Genomic DNA, 20,998 nt, shown 5'->3' on the forward strand with positions numbered 1-20,998 from the left:
CCGCCGCCGGGAATCACCCCGCCGGGGCGGTAAGTCGGGCGCGCTCGGCCCTGCCCCTCCCCCTCCCTCAGCCCGGCCCCCCTCCCCCGCCCTGGCCTGCCCGGGGACCCCCCGCCCCCCGCTCCGGCCTGCCCGCCGGCCTTGCGTTTTCGTCCAGAAATAGGGAGCCGGGGAAGGTAGGGGAGGGAGCCGTTGTGTTTCCTCTCCTCCCTCCCTCCCCGCTTAAATCAGGAACCAGTCTGGGCTTCCCCCTCCATTGTCACTGCAGCACCTCGCCGAGGAGGCTCCACAAAATGAAGCCTGAAAGGCGGGTGGGGAAGAGCCCTCACTCCAAAATGGATGTTGGAGCAGTTCCTCGCTGTGCTGCAAACTCCATCGCTGAACGCTATTTTCAGAAGCATTTTTTGGTCAAAGTAGCCACCACAGAGCTGAGTCTTTGTTGTTCACTAGTGTTTTTGAGTTTAGAGCTTTTCCTGTTGGAGGTTTGGTACATTTCATAGGCTTAATTTATAAATCATATATAAAGTTCAGGTTTTCTCTTTGTGAAGGTTTATAGGTGTTTTGACCTGTAGAAGTAATGTAGAGTGTTATTTGGTGATCAAGCACATTGTTCAAATATACCATTTGCATACCTGCAACATAAATGAACGTTCACGAGGGAAAAGAATGATGAAATTTAAACAGTAAAAAGTAAAAAAGAATTACTAAAGGGTTTTTTTTTTGTCTTTAGAGATTTAACATAAATATTAGCAAAAATCAAGTATTTGAAAATTTACTTTTGTGCATGTTAATATATGCCTATGATTTTGTCTGCCAAAAGAAATCACATGTCCAAACCTGGCTGTTGCATTGATTATTGTTTAGGATAATTAGGACTGCCAGTTTGACAAACATTGTTGGACTTGTAACATTTTCCTAACATTTTAGCAGTCTTTTTGGTGGAAATGTGAAAACTGTTAAGTTTAAAATGAAGGTCTATTGCAGATGACCTAGAAACAATTTTTGGAATACTTAAGTTTTGAACTTGGCATATACTATTGGAATTATAGCCTTCGGATTAGTGTTGCTACTTAAGCTCCAACTTCCAGTGTATTCTGCTTATTAAAATGCTATCACCCAAAATCATTCTTTGGTTATAGTAAGTGTGGCAGCCCACATATTTCTATTTTTAAGATATTTTTGTTCATTCAGTTTGCTAATAAATACTTCTTATTTTCTACCATTTTTATATTTAAGTGATCTCTGTAGATTTTCAAGTTGAGCTTATTAGACAGTTTTTATGTTGTAAATGTGCAAAGCTGTACTATTAAATTTGAAGGACTTTGCTCAAGTGAAACAAAGGATTCCATTGTTCTTAAAAATCTTTCAATTTATGACACTAAAATTGAAATTTAAAGGGGTTTTTGAAGCATTATTAGATAAGTTATTGCTAAAAATGATGTAGAAGCCAATTGTGTGGAATAAGTTAAATATTGATAGTCTTTCTTGATCAATTTTAAAGTATTAATAACTTTGTTCTTGTTTACTGTCCCTCTTCAAATGGCACAAAAGTGGGTCTAATGGCTACCATAGAAAACTAATACAAAAGTAAAATTGTGAACTAGATTCTTCTTTTATTTACTTCAATTTTTATCTGTTTAAAGTAGAACACAAATCTGATGTGACTAAAAACTAAGCAGCCTTAGTATCAGTTCACAGATGGGAGGTTGGAAGGAAAAAGAAGTAAGTGTAAACATAGACGTATGTTAGCCTAATAAGTAAAAGGGTGCTTGCCAGCCAGTTGTGGCAGGGAAGGTGCTGAGTTGCTACCTCTCTGTTTTAATTTTTTAGCTCCTCCCTGAATTCCCTCATGTACTGAACAGAACTTCCCGCCAGGTGAACATGAGACAGAAAGAAGTAAGAGTAATTTTTGAGTGGCACATGTGCATAAAAAGTTTTTATTTTGAGTAAAATTTGACTTGTTTGAATGTTAGCCTTGGGAAAAATACTTTCTAGTTCAGAAATGGATTTCAGAGTTCTTTGTCATAGAAAATAAGAGGCTTCAGTCCCATGAACAAATATATTTTTCATTTAATACTTTTATTGTCTCAGTGCTTTAAAAATGAATTTCTGTTTTATGAAAGGTAGATAGCTTATTTATATACTTTATATACTCATGTGCATAATTTAATTATGCTATGTTTAGTAGTTAACATTTTGGGGGGGAAGTGAAATTGAAAAACTAGATGACATGGATGGAGCTTTGCTTCTGCAGTATTATGAAGTTCAGTAAAACTTGGGTCTCTTGGATCTTGCCCAAAGGGTTTACTTACTCATAAATTCTATACAGGAAAATCATCATAAGATTATGGAAATAGAGCCAGAAAGGACCTTGGGAGTCTTCTAGTCTATTCCTTCATTTTCTGATGGTGAAACTGAGACCCAGGGAGGGTAAGGACTTGTCCAAGGTCATATAGATAGTAAGGAGCAGAGCAGGAATAAGAATTTAGGTTTTCTCATTCAGAATCCAGTTACTGCTTATAAAAATGACCTAGATCATGGCTGGACAGGAGTCTTTAAAAATAGCATTATATTGAGAATGAGGTGCAGTTTTCTCTTTACTTCATAGCAGCATAGCTCACAAATTGCAAAAATATGAAATTTGAAGTCATTATGGTTAATATTACCTGTACTCCAGGAATAAACAGTGCTACAGGCAAATAAATATTATGAAAAATTGCATGATTTATAAATAAAGGTTTCTAATTTAATGTTGCATTAATTTAGCACAGAATTTAGATCTTGGTGAGTTGTTGAGTGATAGCTGACTAAAGTACATTTTTATATTAGTTCATATAAGAGAATTTAAGCACTATGCTGTTATAGAGTATTGGTTTTTATTGTCTAATTGTTATAAATTATTTGAAACTAAGCATTTGTATATTCCAATCATTAGTAATCGAGTCACTCGGAATCTTAACAGATCACCAAACATTTATTAAGTGCTTATTCTGTGCTAGGCACTGTGCTCAGGTTTTAACTGCAAAGAAGCAAAAAACACCAAAATAGTCAACTGACCTCAAGGAGTTTACATTCTGATGGAGACAATATTTAAATTAATACCATATAAGAGATACATACAGAAGGAGGAAGGTAACATTAAATTGAAAAGCTCAAGCTTGTGAGGAAAGTGGGGAGGCTTTCTGCACAAAGTGGCATTTGTCACAGAATTTTTGAAAGAACTTAAAAGATTTGTAATTGAGTGGAATGTATGGAAGAATATCTTTTCCCCCATCACATCTTGCTGACCTAACATAGGTTTTCATATCCATTTCGACTACTTTTTTTCCTGTTCTTGGCAACTTCTCTAAAGCAGTTTGAATGGTCAGAGAAGTTAAAACTGATCCACTGATAGATATTGTAGATATCCCAGGAGTGCTGTGAATGCTTTACCTATTTACAGGTAGTCTATGAGTTCTCTTTTTCTGTAGGGAGAAAATCCATCCCCCACCCCATATTTTAATGCTTGGCTGCTCTGGAGAATGCAGCTGCGGTGAATTGCCATAGCAACCAACATAATGTTGGTGCCACTTCTGGGCTATCCTAAGCAATGGGTGACTGGCTGGCTGGGTATTTATGTATTTGGAAGGATAGCTCTTCATTTAGGGTATCATGAATTAATGGTGTTTCAGAAGTGCTTAAATTAATGGTGTTTCAGAAATGGTAGTTTTGAAAAATGAAAAAAATCCAATATAGATCTCATAAAATTTTCTTAAATCATTCATTGATACAAAACTCCCTGGGAAACGAGACAACTTTCCCCTTTCAGGCCCTAAAATTGGTGATTTCATTGACCAACCAGCAAGTACATTTTGTGCTTGTAGAGCACAAAATACATCCTTTAGAAGCAAACTGAAAAACTATTCTCCCTTTTTTCCCTACCTATGCATTCTTGAACCTATCTCTGTTTATTTTTATTTTGCTTGTTTCTTTTGGTATTTGTCAGTTTATAAAGCATCACAGGACTCACCAAGATCTCTTTGAGGATTATTTTGTAAGTCACTTCTTTTGCTACTCAAATGGAATTGGGTTGTGTTCAGTATCCATGTAGAAAGGCATTTGTGGAGTAGTAACATTCCTTCTACCTAGGCTATGACTTAAGTGAATTCCTAGGGCTTTTAAGATACATAGAGGTTAAGTGAACTGTACAGGGTTAAGCTGCTAACAGCATATTATTACCTTTTAGAGGTATGCTTCCTCTAATAAGATTCCTTTTTAAAATGCTTTAGATTACAAAATTATTTGGTTACTTTGAAATGCTAAGAGAATTCAATGTGAAATATCCTGAAAGGAAACTGTAATACTATTTCGTTTTCACAACTGTGAAATGAGTACTGTTGTTTGACCTTATTTTATAGGTAAGGAACTTGTCTAGGCTTACTTAGGCTAGTAAGTGGTTGAGGGAGATTTGAATCCAAATATTATTGACACCAAGTCTATTGTTCTATTCACTTAGACTTTTTTTCTCTCTTAGGCTGAGTTTAATAAAGTTAAATTGAATGAGGATAAATGCAAAATTGTACATCTGAGTTCAGAAAAATCAACTTCACAAGATTGAGAAGGCATGCTTAGGCAGTATTTCCTTTTAGGTTTTTAGTGATTTTTAAGTCCAGTATGATTAAATAACATAATATGGAAGCTGAGAGTGCTTCACTAGGAAATACATAGTTGAAAATGAGAGGGGTTGCGTCTGCCTTGGACACTCCACATCTGGAGTATTGAGCCATATTTTAGGAAAGCTATAAATTTCCTTTTTAAAGTGTTCTGCATGTGATTTATATTTATTTACTATGTGTATGTATTCCTTCCAGTAGATTCTACAGTGGTTCCCAAACTTTTTTGGCCTACCACCCCGTTTCTAGAAAAAATATTACTTAGCGCCCCCTGTCACATACTATCACCACCTCCTTACAGTTATTCACCGCCCCCAAATGCACCTGTGGTTATCACCCCTCTTCCCCCCCCCCCCCCCGCTCCCCATTGCTGCAGCACCCACCAGGGGGCGGTGGCACCCACTTTGGCAATCACTGCAGTAGAAGGTAAAGGTAAACCCTTTGGGGGCTGACTATTTCATTTCTATTCCTAAATTGATAAGTTGGAAAGCATCCACATGGAGGCATCCAGGTTGAAGAGTCCCTTAAGTGAACCTTTCAAACTAGGTCTGATAAGCTTGATAGAGATGACTGAGGATAGGGGACAGGGAGGTAGGGTTTAAAAGTGGACAAGATACTTATTTTCAAGTATTTGAAAGATTAGCGTGTGGAAGATAAGTTAAATTTGTTCTACTTAAATCTAAAAAGTAGAACTAGAAATAGTGGGTAGAAGTTATCAGGGACACATTTAAACTCTGTAAGGAAAAAATTGATAACAATTAAAGCTGTCCAAAAGTGAAAAGTACTGTCTTGAGAGTGAGGTAGTAGATAGTGAATTCTCTCTTCCGGAAATTGGGGATTTCTCTCTTCTGGAAATTGGGGATGGCCATTGCTTGGTTATGTTGTAGAGAGAATTCTTGTTCAGATATAGTTTGAACTCGATGGTCTCTTGAGTTCCCAGAGTGTAAATTAAGGTTATTGATCATCATAGTAGTTGTAATTCCCTACAGTCAGCTTATCTCAACATTTTTTGCTTGATTTTGTTTATAATAATTCCACTTGGAAAATATGACAATTTGTTTTCTTTTGAAGAAACCTGTCTTTCATCAGAAGTATGTTTAATGTAGTTTGGAATGAGAGAGAATTGGATTATTTGTGTTTATAAAAAGATGGTAAATCTATAAAAAGAAACATCTCCAACAAGGATGTCCACTTTTAAATATTTTCCCCTGCAGAAAACGGAAGATTTTATAATCAGTATTTAAGATCACCTGTATTTTTATAGAAAACACTGGCACCTATAATAAGAATTGTAGATAAATTCTTTTAATAGGCATCTAGGGGTTAACAACATTTGTATTGAAATTTAACATTCTTTAAGGATATTTTGTAAAAGATGTAAATGTCTTCCAGTTTATTTAAAACATAAAGATCATGAAATGTAAACCTGAATTGCTATTGTAGCATTTGGCAAAGGGGAAAGGTAAGTCAAATTTGCCACTTAGAAATAAGCTATAGACCCTTACACTTGTTTTAATTGTTATCTAAAGATTTATATTTTTAGTTTACATCTTAAGTATTTGATAGGCTTATGTATTATTTTATGTTTTTTCATCTAATATTAATGTATAAGACCCCCACTAGACTATGAGAATCATGCAGGCAAGGTTCATGTATCTTAATCTGAACTTGGGATCTCTCCTAGTACTTAGCATAATGTTTTGAGTAGAGTAATGAATGTTTGAATTTAATTGACAACATCAATAAAAAACCATGCACACTGAAAGAGATTATTTTGGACCTCCTTATCCCAACTATAGAAGTACTTAGATTGATTTTAAGAAATGTGTAAGGGCAGCTACGTGGCTCAGAGGTTAGAAAACCAGGCCAAGAGACAGGAGGTCCTGGGTTCAGATTTGACCACCAAAACTTCCTTGCTGTGTGACCTTGGGGCAAGTCACTTAACCCCAATTGCCTAGCCTTTGCCACTTTTTTGCTTTGGAACCAATACTTGGTATTGATTCTAAGACAGAAGGTAAGGGTTATTTAAAAAAAGAAATGTGCTAAATATAATTTTTATGACCCTTTTACTATAAAGGCCATCAGGTAGTTTGTGTTGGGAAAAACTAAATGCATGCAAATTCAGTTCTCTTATTTTAATTTTATGGGAAGCTTGTAGGACACATTTTTGTCTTTTACCAGTGATTAGAATTGTGGGTGGGGAGTGGTTTAACCAAGTATCAGCATGCATGCTGATATATATACATACATGCATACATATACATACATACTATATATTCTCAACAGCCTTCTTTGAAGCAATATTCTTTCTTAAAGACTAGACTACTTAGTTTTCAGGGCATGGAGGTGTTTTCCTTTGTGCTGTTTGGGCCCTGTTTTTTGTCACCAACCCTTACAACTCCTCTCCCCCTTTCTAAACTCTGACATTCTCTGGGAAGAATTATAGAAGCAATAGTTCAGATCAGATCACTAGTTTTATCATGTGTACTTGGTAATCTCCTATAGCCTACTTTTTATTTTGAAGAACGAACTATTTATAAAACAATAGCCATGTTTACTGTATTCCCTCAGCTTCTATGGAAACCCTTTGGGGCTGATGTGTGACTACTATGCAATAACCTTCATCATTAATTAAATGGAGTAGCTGTAGGTCACTAATACTTCTTTATTTGAAAGCCCAGTGGTTAAGAGGACAGTTTTATGTTTTACTAATAGAGAAGTTCAAATATGAATTTACTCTAGAATAGCATAACCCAAATTATCTTATAGGATTTTCTGGATAACAATATGATTTGGGGACTTGTGAGAATTTTAATGCCACTGATGCTTCCTTTACTCAGTAAGGAATTTGTTCTTTGTAGGGTTTCTTTCCCCCTTTATGGTATGAAAAGAAGTTTGGTTTTCTTATTTTCCTCCAAAATTTCCCCAGCATCTCTGTACTGGGTGTATAGTCCTCCCCATATGATTTATGGACTTGTTAAATGTGTTTCAAAACCTAAAAAGTTGGGGGAGGAGGTAGGTAGCTCAGTGAACAGAGCCAGGCCTGGAGACAAGAAATCCTGGGTTCAAATTTGACCACAGACACTTCTAGCTGTGTGATTCTGGGAAAGTCACTTAACCTCAGATGCTCAGCCCTTATCTTTCTTCTGCCTTCGAACCAATACTTATTGTTGATTCTGAGAGAAGATAAGGGTTTAAAAATAAATAAACCTACATTTCTAGCCAGTTAGTTTCAGAAATGCTACTTTAGAAGTGGGCTAAAGTAAAATAAACTTATATTTAAATTTGAAATTGATAGCACTAATATACAGATACTATTTTTATAAATTAAACAACTGATAGATTTGAAGGCAACACTGCAATAGTATTTAAATTTTTAAAAAATAGTACTTTGAATGTACCACATTTGAAAAGATAAGGCCAGTTAATGAGCATTTATTAAATGCTTTCTATGTGCCAGGCATTGTGCTAAATGCAGGGTATGCAAAGAACGGCAAAAGACAGTCCTTGCCATGGAGGAGCTCACAGCCTAATGGGGGAGACAACATACAAACTATATACAAATAAATATTTATACAGGATAAATAGGAAATCAACAGAGGAAAGGTAACTACTAATATTATTTGTGAAATTTGTACTGTGAATTTTTTCTCAAGTGATGATAGATTTGAGTTGAATCATCTTCATAGTATCTTTTTTGATCAGTAGCATGTGATAAAATAGACGGGGTAAGAGAGCAGTTTGTGGGACAGTTTTTTTCCCTTTTTTTTTGTGCTATTTGTGAGAGTTGAGCCCATGACTTTGATTCTATTTAATGTCATTAGCAGTCTCAGTTAATATAGTTAACTCATTACTATAATTGATTTTAGGTTGTTTTTTTTTTTTTTTGGTGATAATGGCATAATTTTTGATGTTATGTAATAGAATTACTATAACTGTTTTATAGAGTATTGTCTAGGTTGTTTGATTACATATGTCATATAACATTTTTTTTTCTGGGTCCAGACAGGTGACCTGACTTCTGTACAACTAGGAGAAACTCCAAACAGATGGGAGGTTTTGCCTGCAACATCCACCAATATAAAGGATGAAGCTGGTAATATAGTACAAATTCCAGGTACTACCACGGTAACTTCAAGTGGGCAATATGTCCTCCCCCTTCAGAGTTTGCAGAACCAGCAAATATTTTCAGTTGCATCAGGATCAGATTCATCCAATGGTACAGTGTCCAACGTTCAGTATCAAGTCATACCTCAGATTCAGACAACAGATGGTCAACAGGTCCAGATTGGTTTCACAGGCTCGTCAGATAATGGGAGTATAAATCAAGAAAGTGGTCAAATTCAGATCATTCCTGGCTCTAATCAAACATTACTTGCTTCTGGAACACCATCTTCTAATATTCAGAATATTTTATCACAGACTGGACAAGTCCAGGTTCAGGGAGTTACAATTGGTGGTTCATCTTTTCCTGGACAAACCCAAGTAGTTGCTAATGTGCCTCTTGGTTTGCCAGGAAATATTACCTTTGTACCGATCAATAGTGTTGATCTAGATTCTTTGGGACTTTCCAGCAGTTCTCAGACAATGACTGCAGGCATTAATGCTGATGGACATTTGATAAACACCGGACAAGCTATGGATAGTTCAGATAATTCAGAAAGGACTGGGGATCGAGTTTCTCCTGAAATTAGTGAAACGAATACAGATACAGATTTATTTGTGCCAACATCCTCTTCATCACAGTTGCCTGTTACTATAGATAGTTCAGGTATATTACCACAGAACACCAATAGCTTGACCACTTCTGGTAGTCAGGTGCACTCTTCTGATCTTCAGGGAAACTATATCCAGTCATCTGTCTCTGATGAGACACAGACTCAGAATATTCAGGTCTCTACAGCACAGCCTATTGTACAACACCTACAACTCCAAGAGTCTCAGCAGCCAACTAGTCAAGCCCAGATTGTACAAGGTCTCACACCCCAGACAATCCATGGTGTGCAAGCAGGTGGCCAGAGTATATCCCAGCAGGCCTTACAAAATCTTCAGTTGCAGCTGAATCCTGGAACCTTTTTAATTCAGGCACAGACAGTGACCCCTTCTGGACAGATAACTTGGCAGACATTTCAAGTGCAGGGGGTCCAGAACTTACAGAACCTCCAGAACTTACAAATACAGAATACTTCTGCCCAACAAATAACTTTGACACCTGTTCAGACTCTCACCTTTGGTCAAGTTGCAGCAGGTGGAGCCTTGACTTCAACTCCGGTTAGTCTAAGCACTGGTCAGTTGCCAAATCTACAGACAGTTACAGTAAATTCTATAGATTCTACTGGCATACAGCTACATTCAGGAGAGAACGCTGATAGCCCTGCAGGTATGTATAATTTAACATTTTAGTAAGATAATTTTAAAATAACTATAGTACTTGAATTAATAGACTCATACCTATGTTATGCCTTTGATGAGGCAAGTAATTTATTTTGTAATTTATGTTAAAATTATTTTTGATTTAATAGTATTAGACTTAAGAAGTGGTAATTTAAATTTTTTTGTGTGTATAGGAAAATTGGTATTTTCTAGATTTCTGCTTTTTAAAGTTTAAAATTGGGTAAATTTTCTAATACTATTGTTAACTAGTGTTATTTGCACTTTTCACCTTTATATCTATTTCTCCATACTTAAAATTCCTTACTGACAAGCATTCATGTTTTCCGTTATACTTCTTTTGGATTCCTTGGATTTAGGTTAGGTATTTTTATGAATTACTCTGTTTTTCATAGAGATAACTGTGGAACCAGTGTGGTATTGGGGGAAAGAACACAGGAATGATTGTCAAGAGACACCTGGGTTCTGACCCTATTCCAGTCACTACATAGCAAGCTGTTCACTTCCCATATGCGCCTCTTTCTTCTAAATTCAGCAAGGTAAAATTAATAGGGATAAATGTCATGTACTTAGGTAAAAAGACAGATGTAGAAATTGATTTGGGGGGCCCATGCCTAGAAAGCAGTTTATATGGTTAAAAAAACCAGAATTTTGGTTATAACTGCAAGATCAGTATATAAATCAATAAATAACAAATACATGACTGCTCAAAAAGCTAATGAAATCATGTTTGTAAGATTATATTAATTTCTGGATCACATTTTAAGAAAAGTGATGTTAATAAATTAAAGTTTCTGAAGCAATTGGGATGGTAAGCAGGTGCCAGAACCTATCATGTGAGAAAATGCAGAAGAAACAGAAAATTTCTAGTCTGAAGGAAAGATTTAAGAGGGACATGCAATAATTCAATTCAGTAAACATTTACTAAGCACCTATTATGTGTTAGGCACTGGGGCATAAGAGGCAAAAGACAAGCCCCTGTTGTGTTGAGATTTGACGTTTTGCGGGGAGGGGCTTCAGAAGACAAAACCTAAGATTATTCTGTGGGAAACAAATTTATGAATAACTACCAATTAGAACAATTAGAAAATAAAATGAATTGCATTGTTAGGTTTTGAGTTCTATTCCCAAAGGTGTTCAAGTAGAGATGGATCATTTTCCCAAGGATGCTGTAGTTGAGATTCATGTATTGAGCAGGATATTGGAGGAATGAGTCAGAAGGCTCCTTTTGGCTCTTAAGATTACAACTAAGTCTTTGCTTTATGTAAGTGGACTGTTCTGTAGACTTCTATGTACATTGAATTTGTCTATGAATGTGGGGAAAGGAGAGATGGAGGAAGGGGCTGTATTTCTATGAGGGGAGAGGGCCAGCAACTCATCAGGGCTGCCAGAACAGGAGTAGTAGCATGGCATGTTGGGGCCTGGCTGGATGTGAGAGGAACAAGGGAATGGAGAAGCCACACATGTTGGGGCTGGACCTAGATACACACAAGACAGGATGGATTACATGGAGGGATTGAGAATAGAGACATGATACTGGACTGACCTAAGACAGGAGGCCAGACACCCAGGGGGGGCTGCTCACTAAAGGTCTCAAACCAAGTCCTTAACGGCTGACACTATTTCTGCTTTCATTTAGAAAACAAATTTTTTTTAGGATATTTATGGGGGTGGGAAGCATGAGTATGCATGCATGTGCACAATCCTGTACAGTAAAGTTAACAAAGGTATTATTTTGGAATGTGGTTTTCAGAATTTTTAACATAAAGAATAACTTGCACAGTGTGAATTAACATAAAGCAAAACTGTCTATATTAGGTTCCATGACTAGCCTGGGAAAATCACTTAGTAAGAAACTGAGCTTCAGTTTAGTACAATGAAGGAGCTAGATTTTATGATCTCTAAGGTCTGTCCTAGCTTGTAACATTTTATAATCTATAATTTGTTATGAACTTCATTATGGACATCATACTTGGATAAATATCTGTTATATCTGTTAGATGTATCTGTTGCTCAGTCTGTGTTGTAATATTAGAAATGAAATTCTCTTTCCATAAGTAGTCTCAAAATAAAGTTAGATATTAGCAATGTTATTCTGTCATTTGACTAAAACTTTTTTGCCAAACCTTTTTTTGTTGTTGTTAAACCCTTACCTTCTGCCTTGCAGAGGGGTAACCTTTCTGCTTCAATTTCTTTATCTATAAAAAAAGGGTAGGAATTGATGGCCTCTAAGATCTTTTCCAGATAGAAATCTCTATGATTCTACATTACCAATGCAAATGGAAACTTTTTTCAGAAATTTATAATACTAGCTATTGATTCCAAGGCAGAAGAGTGGTAAAGGCCAGGCATTGGGGATTAAGTGACTTACCCAGGGTCACACAGCTAGGAAGTGTCTGAGGCCAAATTTGAACCTAGGACCTCTTGTCTCTAGGCCTGGCTCTCAATCCACTGAGCTACCCAGCTGTCCCCTAAATGTTTTCTTGAACACTAAAACATTACTTTGTCAAGTACTATACCACCATTTTATGCTGGGTAACTCTTAAATTTTAAATAAATTTTGTTTTGGGAAATAGACTCCTTTGATAATCAGACACCCTACAATAGCAGAAGAACTGGAACTAGGAGTCATTCTACACAGAACACCTTTACTTCGTTTCCTATGTACCTGTTTTAAAAAGGGCTCTTAAAGAAATAATAGATAACTTCAAATACATAGTTCTTTGAGCCCATCATATAAAGTGAGTTCTTTAAGCTTGTCATAGGAAGCTAATCAGTTGTGATCATCTTAGGAGAATTTACTTATGACTTTATGGATTTATGTTGGTTCTATAGTCAGGTTGATACAAAGAACCAAAGGCTTTCACTAAAGTCAGATAATATGCTGGAAGTGCTTTCAGAGTAGAAGTACTATACAAATTGAGTGAAAGGTAGAATTATTTTAGAGTGGTAATTCAATAGCTTGAAGAGAAATGGCAATAAAGAATAAAGAACCCTTCTAGCATGCCATTAAAAGAGTATGCACTGGAATTTGCTTCTGTTTTAAAGGAATGTTGAAAGGATAAAGTGAAAAATAATCTGGTAAAATAAAGAGAAAAAAAGAATAAGGCCTGAACCTACATAGTCATTGATAAGAGGGAACTCTCTTGAATGATGAAACTTGAGCTAAGTGATATAATGGATAGAATGCTGTACTTGGATTTAGAGTGACCTGGTCTGGACACTTAATCCAGCCTCTGACACTTAGTAGTTGGGTAACCCTGGGCAAGTTACTTAACCTCTCTGCTTCAATTTCTTTATCTATAAAAAAAAGGGTAGGAATTGATGGCCTCTAAGATCTTTTCCAGATCTAAATCTCTATGATTTTACATTACCAATGCAAATGGGAACATTTTTCAGAAATTTATCATCTTATTAGTTGTGCAGAATACTAAGGGATTAAACAGGTATCTGATCTCAGGATTGGAACTTGAACACTGGTCCCTGGGACTAAGCCAACTCTCAAATTTTTATGTAGCACTGCTTCTGAAATGAAGAGTAGACAATATACAGAATTTTTAGTGATGTAGGTAATATAGGACTTTTAAATTTGCGGATTATTTGGTAAAATTGTACCTTTATTATACATGTGCACTTTGAAAAGAATTGGAAGGGGGTGTGTGTGTGTTTATTTGTGCTTTTTGGTTTGCACATGCATTTTTGTATACTTGCATGTAGGCCTTTGCCAAAAAACTGCACAAATCATTTTTTTCAGCTGCAATCATAATAGGACTCAAATCTTTAAATGTGAGTTACTAAAAGCAATATATTAATAGTTTGCAATTTTTAGTGTTTTTTTTAAAGTATAGAATTAATGTAAAAATTCTTTTTCCAGTCCTTGTTTCCAAATACATAAGCAGGCACTTATTGTAGTTTGAGGATTTCTTTTTAAACTTGCCATTATTACTTTTGGAATTTGTTTTATTTAAGTCCTCTGTTATCCTTCAAGACTAGTCAAATCTGAAATTGAAGTAATACTACCAATTGTTTGAAGCATGGAGGAAGTGTTTTAAGACTTCTTTTTTCTTGAAGAATTGTATTTTTTTTAAAATTGATTTAACTTCTTTAGTTCTTTGCCTCATCAGAAAAAATAGCTAAAATAGGTATGTCTTTGAACCTACTTATATGAACTTATTAAATATGTTGAAGACTTGATCAAGTCCTTCAATTTTCCTGTGCTAATCATTTTCCAATCAGTTTTTTTCCCCTCTAGCCCTTCCCTGTTCTTACTACTAACCTTTTTTACTTTGATATCTGCCACCATAATCAGAGGGAGTATCTTTCAAGATGTTTTATTTATTATTGAAAAATGGCAGGATTTATTGATTTTATAGGGAAGTGACATCTAGACCACAGAACTAACCTAAGATGATTGTGGAAATGTATATTTGAGACATGGCTAAGTAAGAAAGGAAGGAAACAAAGAAGAACAAAATGATCATGCAGTTGACAGAAAAACAGAGGGTTTGGCACTCAGAATTCTTTCTAGTGTTGAAGAAGGAACAGGAAAATGCAAATAGCCTCGTGATCACTCAGTTTTAAATGAACAATAAATCTTAGAGGAAACCCTAATATACAAAAAAGGAGAACATTCTAAATTTAGAATTTAGCTTTTCATTTTTCTACATAATCATACAAGCTTCCTTAAAAAGTCTTGGCATTTCATCTAAATATTTTCTGGGGAATTTTATTCAGATATGATACATTTTATTTTGTTTTGTTTTGTTTTGTTTTTTAAACCCTTGTACTTCGGTGTATTGTCTCATAGGTGGAAGATTGGTAAGGGTGGGCAATGGGGGTCAAGTGACTTGCCCAGGGTCACACAGCTGGGAAGTGGCTGAGGCCGGGTTTGAACCTAGGACCTCCTGTCTCTAGGCCTGACTCTCACTCCACTGAGCTACCCAGCTGCCCCCTCAGATATGATACATTTTAATTAATTATGGCTTTATAATTTAGATCATTTGTTTCTCTGCATTAACTAACACATTTACATAAATTCAGTTGTAGGTCAGTAAATTTTAACTGATAACTATCAATTATTTTCACAAAAATGGATTCAGATAAGGATTCAGATAAGAGGACCAAAAACTTTCTTTTCATTGATTCCAGTATGTGTGTAGCACAGTGCCTGGCACATAGTAGGGACTTAATAAGGATTGATTGATTAATCTTATTCTGTTCAGAATGCATGGAATTTTCAGTTCCTTCAAAAGTTTATTAGCATCTTTCTTAAATTGTTTTAATTTCTGAAAGATCATCTTAGTGATTTAAAGGGATTTGGGGTCAGCACCCACCAGTTTCTCCACTGCATTTAATTTAGGGCAATGTCTAAACCTTATTTATTTAAGGAATTACTTTCTTTTGTTTCCTCTAACATTGTTGGTACTTCCTCCATCCTTCCTCTGGCATCCCTTTCCTTGTCCCCTTTCCTTCTTTTCAAAAAGAAAGGAGAAATGGGGGGTGAAGGGAAAAGAAATTTTTGTGCTTAACTTTATTAATTTAAAATGGCTTTATTCTTACAGAGTCCCCATAGACTTAATGATTCTTAGGACTTTTGAAAAAGTGTAACTCAGTGGTTCCCAAACTTTTTTGGCCTACTGCCTCCTTCCCAGAAAAAAATATTACTTAGCTCCCTGGAAATTAATTAAAAGTTTTTTAAATAGCAATTAATAGGAAAGATAAATGCACCTGTGGCCATCACCACACCCCTGGATTGCTGCAACACCCACTAGGGGGCGGTAGCGTCCACTTTGGGAATCACTGGTGTAACTGAACCTCCTTACCAGGAGAACTAAGGGTTATGGGTTGTTTTTATTTTTTCCTTTGCCATGGTTTCTTGCTGTAGTCTTAAATTGAATGAGGAAACTTGGAAAATTAAATGGTATTTAGTATCTTGTTAGTGCTCAAATGTTTATCTAATGGGTAGATAAAAATCAACTCTTCTTAAAAATATTTTATCCTTATTTACTGCCTTGCCGAGAGAGAAAGAGGAGGGAAAGAATCTGAATTGCAAAATGCCAGAAAAGTCATAAAAAATTATTTCTACATGTAATTGAACATTTTAATAAAAAATACTTTTTTGTCTTAATTCTGTAATATCCCTTTGGTAATATATGTAAAATAATTTGGACAATATTGTCAATTTTATTATAATTGTGTGGCCCACTTGTGAACACTGAATTTTTATGTAGATCTACCTGATTTACTAGAATCATTTTGTAGTTATATGAGTCATTAGTTTGCTTAACTAGGTTAACTTCTTTAAAATTAATTTTATTATTTTAGATGGAATGTTGCTTTCTTTGACTTATGCTTTTTTAGTCAGTATACAAAAATGTCAATGATTTTTGTGTTCTGTGAACTACTACTTAACTGAAACTTGGTTTTGGGAATGCTTACTTAAGGTTTTGTAAGTAAATTATCACTAACAAATATGTGTAATTTTGCCTTTATGTATGCTTGGTGTTTGACTATGTATTTAATAGTATATTCCTAGTATCCATGTTAAAAAAAAACAATGGAAGCAGTGGGCATCTTTGTATTACCTCTATCTTTAAAATGAGAAAACTTTTTAAGTGTTTTCCCTTTAGAAACAATGCTGGCTAGCTCTTGTTTTATATGTGCTTTTGTTTTATGCCTTTAAAGTTTTTCTTTTTCTTTTTTTTTTTTTTTGTTAAACATGAGTATTGTATTTTGAGGAAGGCTTTTTCTGTATCTGTAAATATGGTTTTTAAAAAATTCTTGCTTTTAATATGAAAGATTAGGCTAATCTTCCTAATGTTAGGCTCCCACATACACCCCAGATCTCTGGTATAAATCCAACTTGGTCATAATGAATAATTTTTAGATCTATTACTTTATCCTCTTTGCCAAATTTTTATATCTATATTCATTAGTAATATTAGCTTATAATTCTTGTTCGTGTTTTAGTCTTCTGTAGTTTTTGTCTTATAGAAGTAGTTGTTAAATCTTTCATTATTTTTGAGAACAGTTTATATGCTTTTGTTTTTTTTTTTACATGTTTGATATGATTCACTTAAACTTTTTTTTTTTTTTTAAATCCTTACCTTCTGTTTTAGAATCAATATTATGCATTGTTTCCAAGGCAGATGAATGGTAAGGCCTAGGCAATAGAGGTTAAGTGATTTGCCCAGAGTCACAAAGCTAGGCTCTCAAACTTTTTAAAATCTGAAATTGGGTAGTTAGATTATCTTTTTCTTAAGTTTATTAAAGAGTATTTTTATGTTTTTTGTAGAAGACTTCTCAATTCCATCTCCTCAATATCTGTTGTTCCTTTCTTTTTATATTCATGCCTCAACCATCCTAGTCTAGGTCTCCCTCATCTTTAGTGTCAGTTATTGTAATAGCTTCATAATTGATCTCCCTCAGTTGAGTTTCTTCTCTCTCCAATGCCAGAGGAGTTTATAGTTTATCCTAAAAGCAATAGGTAGCCACTTAATGAGAACAACAATATGGTCAGACATGTACTTTAGGCATTCATATGAAGCTCTTTGCCACCTGGCTCCAGCCTACATTTTCAGACAAATTACATAAAGCTGTACTCTTGAGCCAAATTGGCCTCCTGGCTATTGTCTTTAAATGATATTCCATCTCCTACTTTCATGTCTTTCAATAGCTGTCTACATCTTTGTCTCTTGGGACTCTGGTTTCTTCCTATTTCTCTATTTCCTTTTAAGTTTTTTCCCTTTTAACTTTTGATTTTGATGACTTTAGTTTCTATTTAAAAAATAAATTTAGTTAACGATTTATTTTGTTCTTTTAAAAGGCCATCTCTTTGGTTCATCTGTCATTTTCTTTTAGTTTGGGTTTTCAAAGTTTTTTCTTTGGGATTTGTTTTGGAATTAAGATTTTTCTAATTTTTAAAAATTGTAAGCTTCGCAGTTTATTTATGTCTTTGTTAATATGATTATTGAGAATTTTCTTCTAATTACTTTTAGATTCATCTTGTAAATTTATATTGCTGTCTTAGTTGTTACTTTCCTTTATTATAATTCTTGTACCCATGGGCATTTTTTCCTTCTTCATCTTTTGTTCACATCCTTCATTGTTTATATTTTTTATTACTTGGATTTTAAAGAGATACTTAATATTTCTGCCCTTTTTTGCACTAATAAAGTAGTTTTTTAATTCTACCTTTGACCAACTTTTGTAAATGTGCCTGAAAAATAAGTACTCCCAGGTTCCAACTAAATAATTGCCAAAGGTTTATCAAATCAATTTATTTCAACATTCTATTTAGATTGATTATTTTCTTTTTGTTTCATTCTGTTAAACTTAAGCTCTGAAAGATGCACTTTGAGGTTATGTTTTGTTTCTGTCTTTTTATAATTGAATTAACATTTCCTATAAAATATTTAGATGCTTTGGTTAATATTTATATTGTTTTCTCATCTACGAGTTTTCTGGTTTATCTCTCTTTGATGATATTAATTTTTTCTGCCTATGATCATTCTTTTTCCAAGATTATGAGTATTATTCCTGCTCTTTTGGAGTCAGGTGATGCATAATAAATTTATTTCACTTGTTTTCATTTTCTCAGTATTTTTCCGTCAATGCTGCGTTCAAATGCATTTTGTACCTTTTTTCATTTTTTGGAACAGTTTGAGCCCATTTACATTCAAGGTTATAATAAGTTGTTTTTTTTTTTTTTTTTTTTTTTTTTTTTTTTTTTTTTTTTTTTTTTAGTGAATTCTAATAAGTCCTTTAACTTATTTTGCTTGGAATAGTCAATTTTCGGTTTCCCTCCCTCAGACTTGGAATCTTTCCTAAATCATTATCATTGTACCCAGACCACTTGGTTCTAACATTTACTGATAGAATCTTTTTAAAACTTGCTTTACTCAGATCAGACAGGGGTATGATTTGAGCTCTAAGCACCTATTCCCCTTCTTTTTGTCCTCTCCATTTTACCTCCAGCTATTGAATTTCGAGAAAAAGTCACTGTTAACTTCTTTTTTTTCTTCTCCTTGGGAATATTTCTGTTAGCTCACCATTCCTGGGGTTAGCCCATCCATAGCTGTCTTTTTGTTGTTGTTGTTGTTGTTGTTGTTCCTTCAGAGACCATTAGATAATCTGAGAGGATAATACAATCTTGTCTTTTTCTTAAAATATTTAAAATCAAATCATCACTCATTTTTCACGTCATATGAATTTAAGAACGTTTATTGAAATAGGATTTTCCCTGCTAAATTTGCATTTCAGAGATCTTGTTCATCTTTGCCTTTCTTGAATAATTGAAAGCCAGTAATCATGTTGAAGATCTATCATTTTAACAAATGTAAGGCTAAGCTTAGCTTTGCAGGATGTGTTGCTAGTTATTATATTTTTCAACATTTTATTACTGCTTTTTCAAACATTACTTTTTAATGAGTAATCCCATTTGGAAGCAATATTTTTTGGTGGGGTGATGGTGGTAATAATAATATAGACTTAAATAGTTTGCTTTAATTTTTTTGCAAAGCACTTTTGCATTTTCAGTCTTATCCACATTCTACTAATAAGGAAACTGAGCTGTAAATTAAATAAACTGTTCGTAATATTACAGTTAGTAAATATTGGAGACAGAATTTTAATCTAGGTTTTTACGGCCTCTAAGTCTGACATTCTGTCCACTACTAATATAGTAATAATAACAATAACAGTAATAATAGTAGCTAGCATTTATATGGCTCCAGGTACTGTGGTAATCACTTTATAAATCTTATATTTTTTGATAATATTTCACCTTTGTGAACTTTTTCTTCCTGACAATCTTGTATGACACCTTATTTGACAGTGAAGTTCTGAAACTTGATTACTTTGTTTTTGGGTACATTAAACTTGGGGTTCCTCTATGACAGTATTTCCCATAGATTCTTTTTTAAATTGAATTATATTTTTTTCAATTATGCATAGAAACAATTTTTGACAATTGTTTTCCAACATTTGCCATTCAGATCCTTTCCTTTCTGTCCCTTACCCCCTTTCCCAAGGTGATAAATAGTTTGATAGTAGGTGTTTTAATACAATACATATTTCCATATTCCCTGTCTTGTGACTGAAGACACTGTATTTACAATAAAAAACTCATGAAGGATGATGGTGTGTTTTGATTTGTAATCATATTCCAACTGTTCCTTCTTTGGCTGTGGATAGCATATAGTTAAAAAAAAAATTTTTTTTTATTCCGAGTCCCCTTAGTGTTAACTTGGAACCATGTTTTGCTGATAATAGTTTAGTCCTTCACAGTTAATCATCGTACAATATTTCTGTTACTGTGACCACTATTCTTCTAGTTCTTATCATTCTCTTTTCATCATTTCATATAAATCCAAGTTTTTCTGAACTCATCCTGTTCTTCATTTCCTATGACAAAATAGTTTTACATTGCAGCTGTTTTGTGCAGTTTACCACAGCTATACTTCAGCCATTCCCAATTGATGGGCACCTCTTCAGTTTCCAATTCTTTGTCACTACAAGAGCTGGTAAAAATATTTTTTGTTTAAGTATCTCCTTTTCTCTTATCACTGATCTCTTTGGTGATATAGATCCAGTAGTGGTATTGCTGGGGCAAAGGGTATACATAATTTTATGGCCCTTTGGGCATGGTTCCACATTCTCCGGAATGGTGGTATCAATTCACAGTTCTATAGATTCTTTTCATTTATACTTTACTCTATAATTCCAGTGCTTTTAAGCAGTTTTTTTTTTTCGTTTAGGGGTCAGAGGAGGCATGATTTTGTGAAGGAATGATTTTGAGATTTATTTCATCTTGTTCTGGGATACCAGTAACTCTCAGATTTTTTTTTAAATTCTAACTTTAGGGGCCGATTCTTCCAGTTGTGCTGTTTAAAAATTTTTCCCAGATAGTTTTTGTACCCTCGCATTTTTGTGTTTTGGATCTGACATTCATTTTC

At 34.5% G+C, this 20,998-nt stretch overlaps 1 protein-coding gene across 1 annotated transcript in view; it reads left to right on the plus strand.

The window, feature by feature from the left end:
* Nucleotides 1-20,998, plus strand: part of SP3 (Sp3 transcription factor) — a 57,525-nt gene that overhangs the window by 10,606 nt on the left and 25,921 nt on the right. The window contains exons 3-4 of the mRNA XM_044669087.1: nucleotides 232-413; nucleotides 8,658-10,032. Of these exons, the coding sequence (XP_044525022.1) occupies nucleotides 232-413; nucleotides 8,658-10,032 (1,557 nt within the window). The remainder of the gene's footprint in view (nucleotides 1-231; nucleotides 414-8,657; nucleotides 10,033-20,998) is intronic.

The sequence above is a fragment of the Gracilinanus agilis genome, chromosome 3 (assembly GCF_016433145.1).
Source record: "Gracilinanus agilis isolate LMUSP501 chromosome 3, AgileGrace, whole genome shotgun sequence".
In the NCBI taxonomy this organism is placed as follows: Eukaryota; Metazoa; Chordata; class Mammalia; order Didelphimorphia; family Didelphidae; genus Gracilinanus; species Gracilinanus agilis.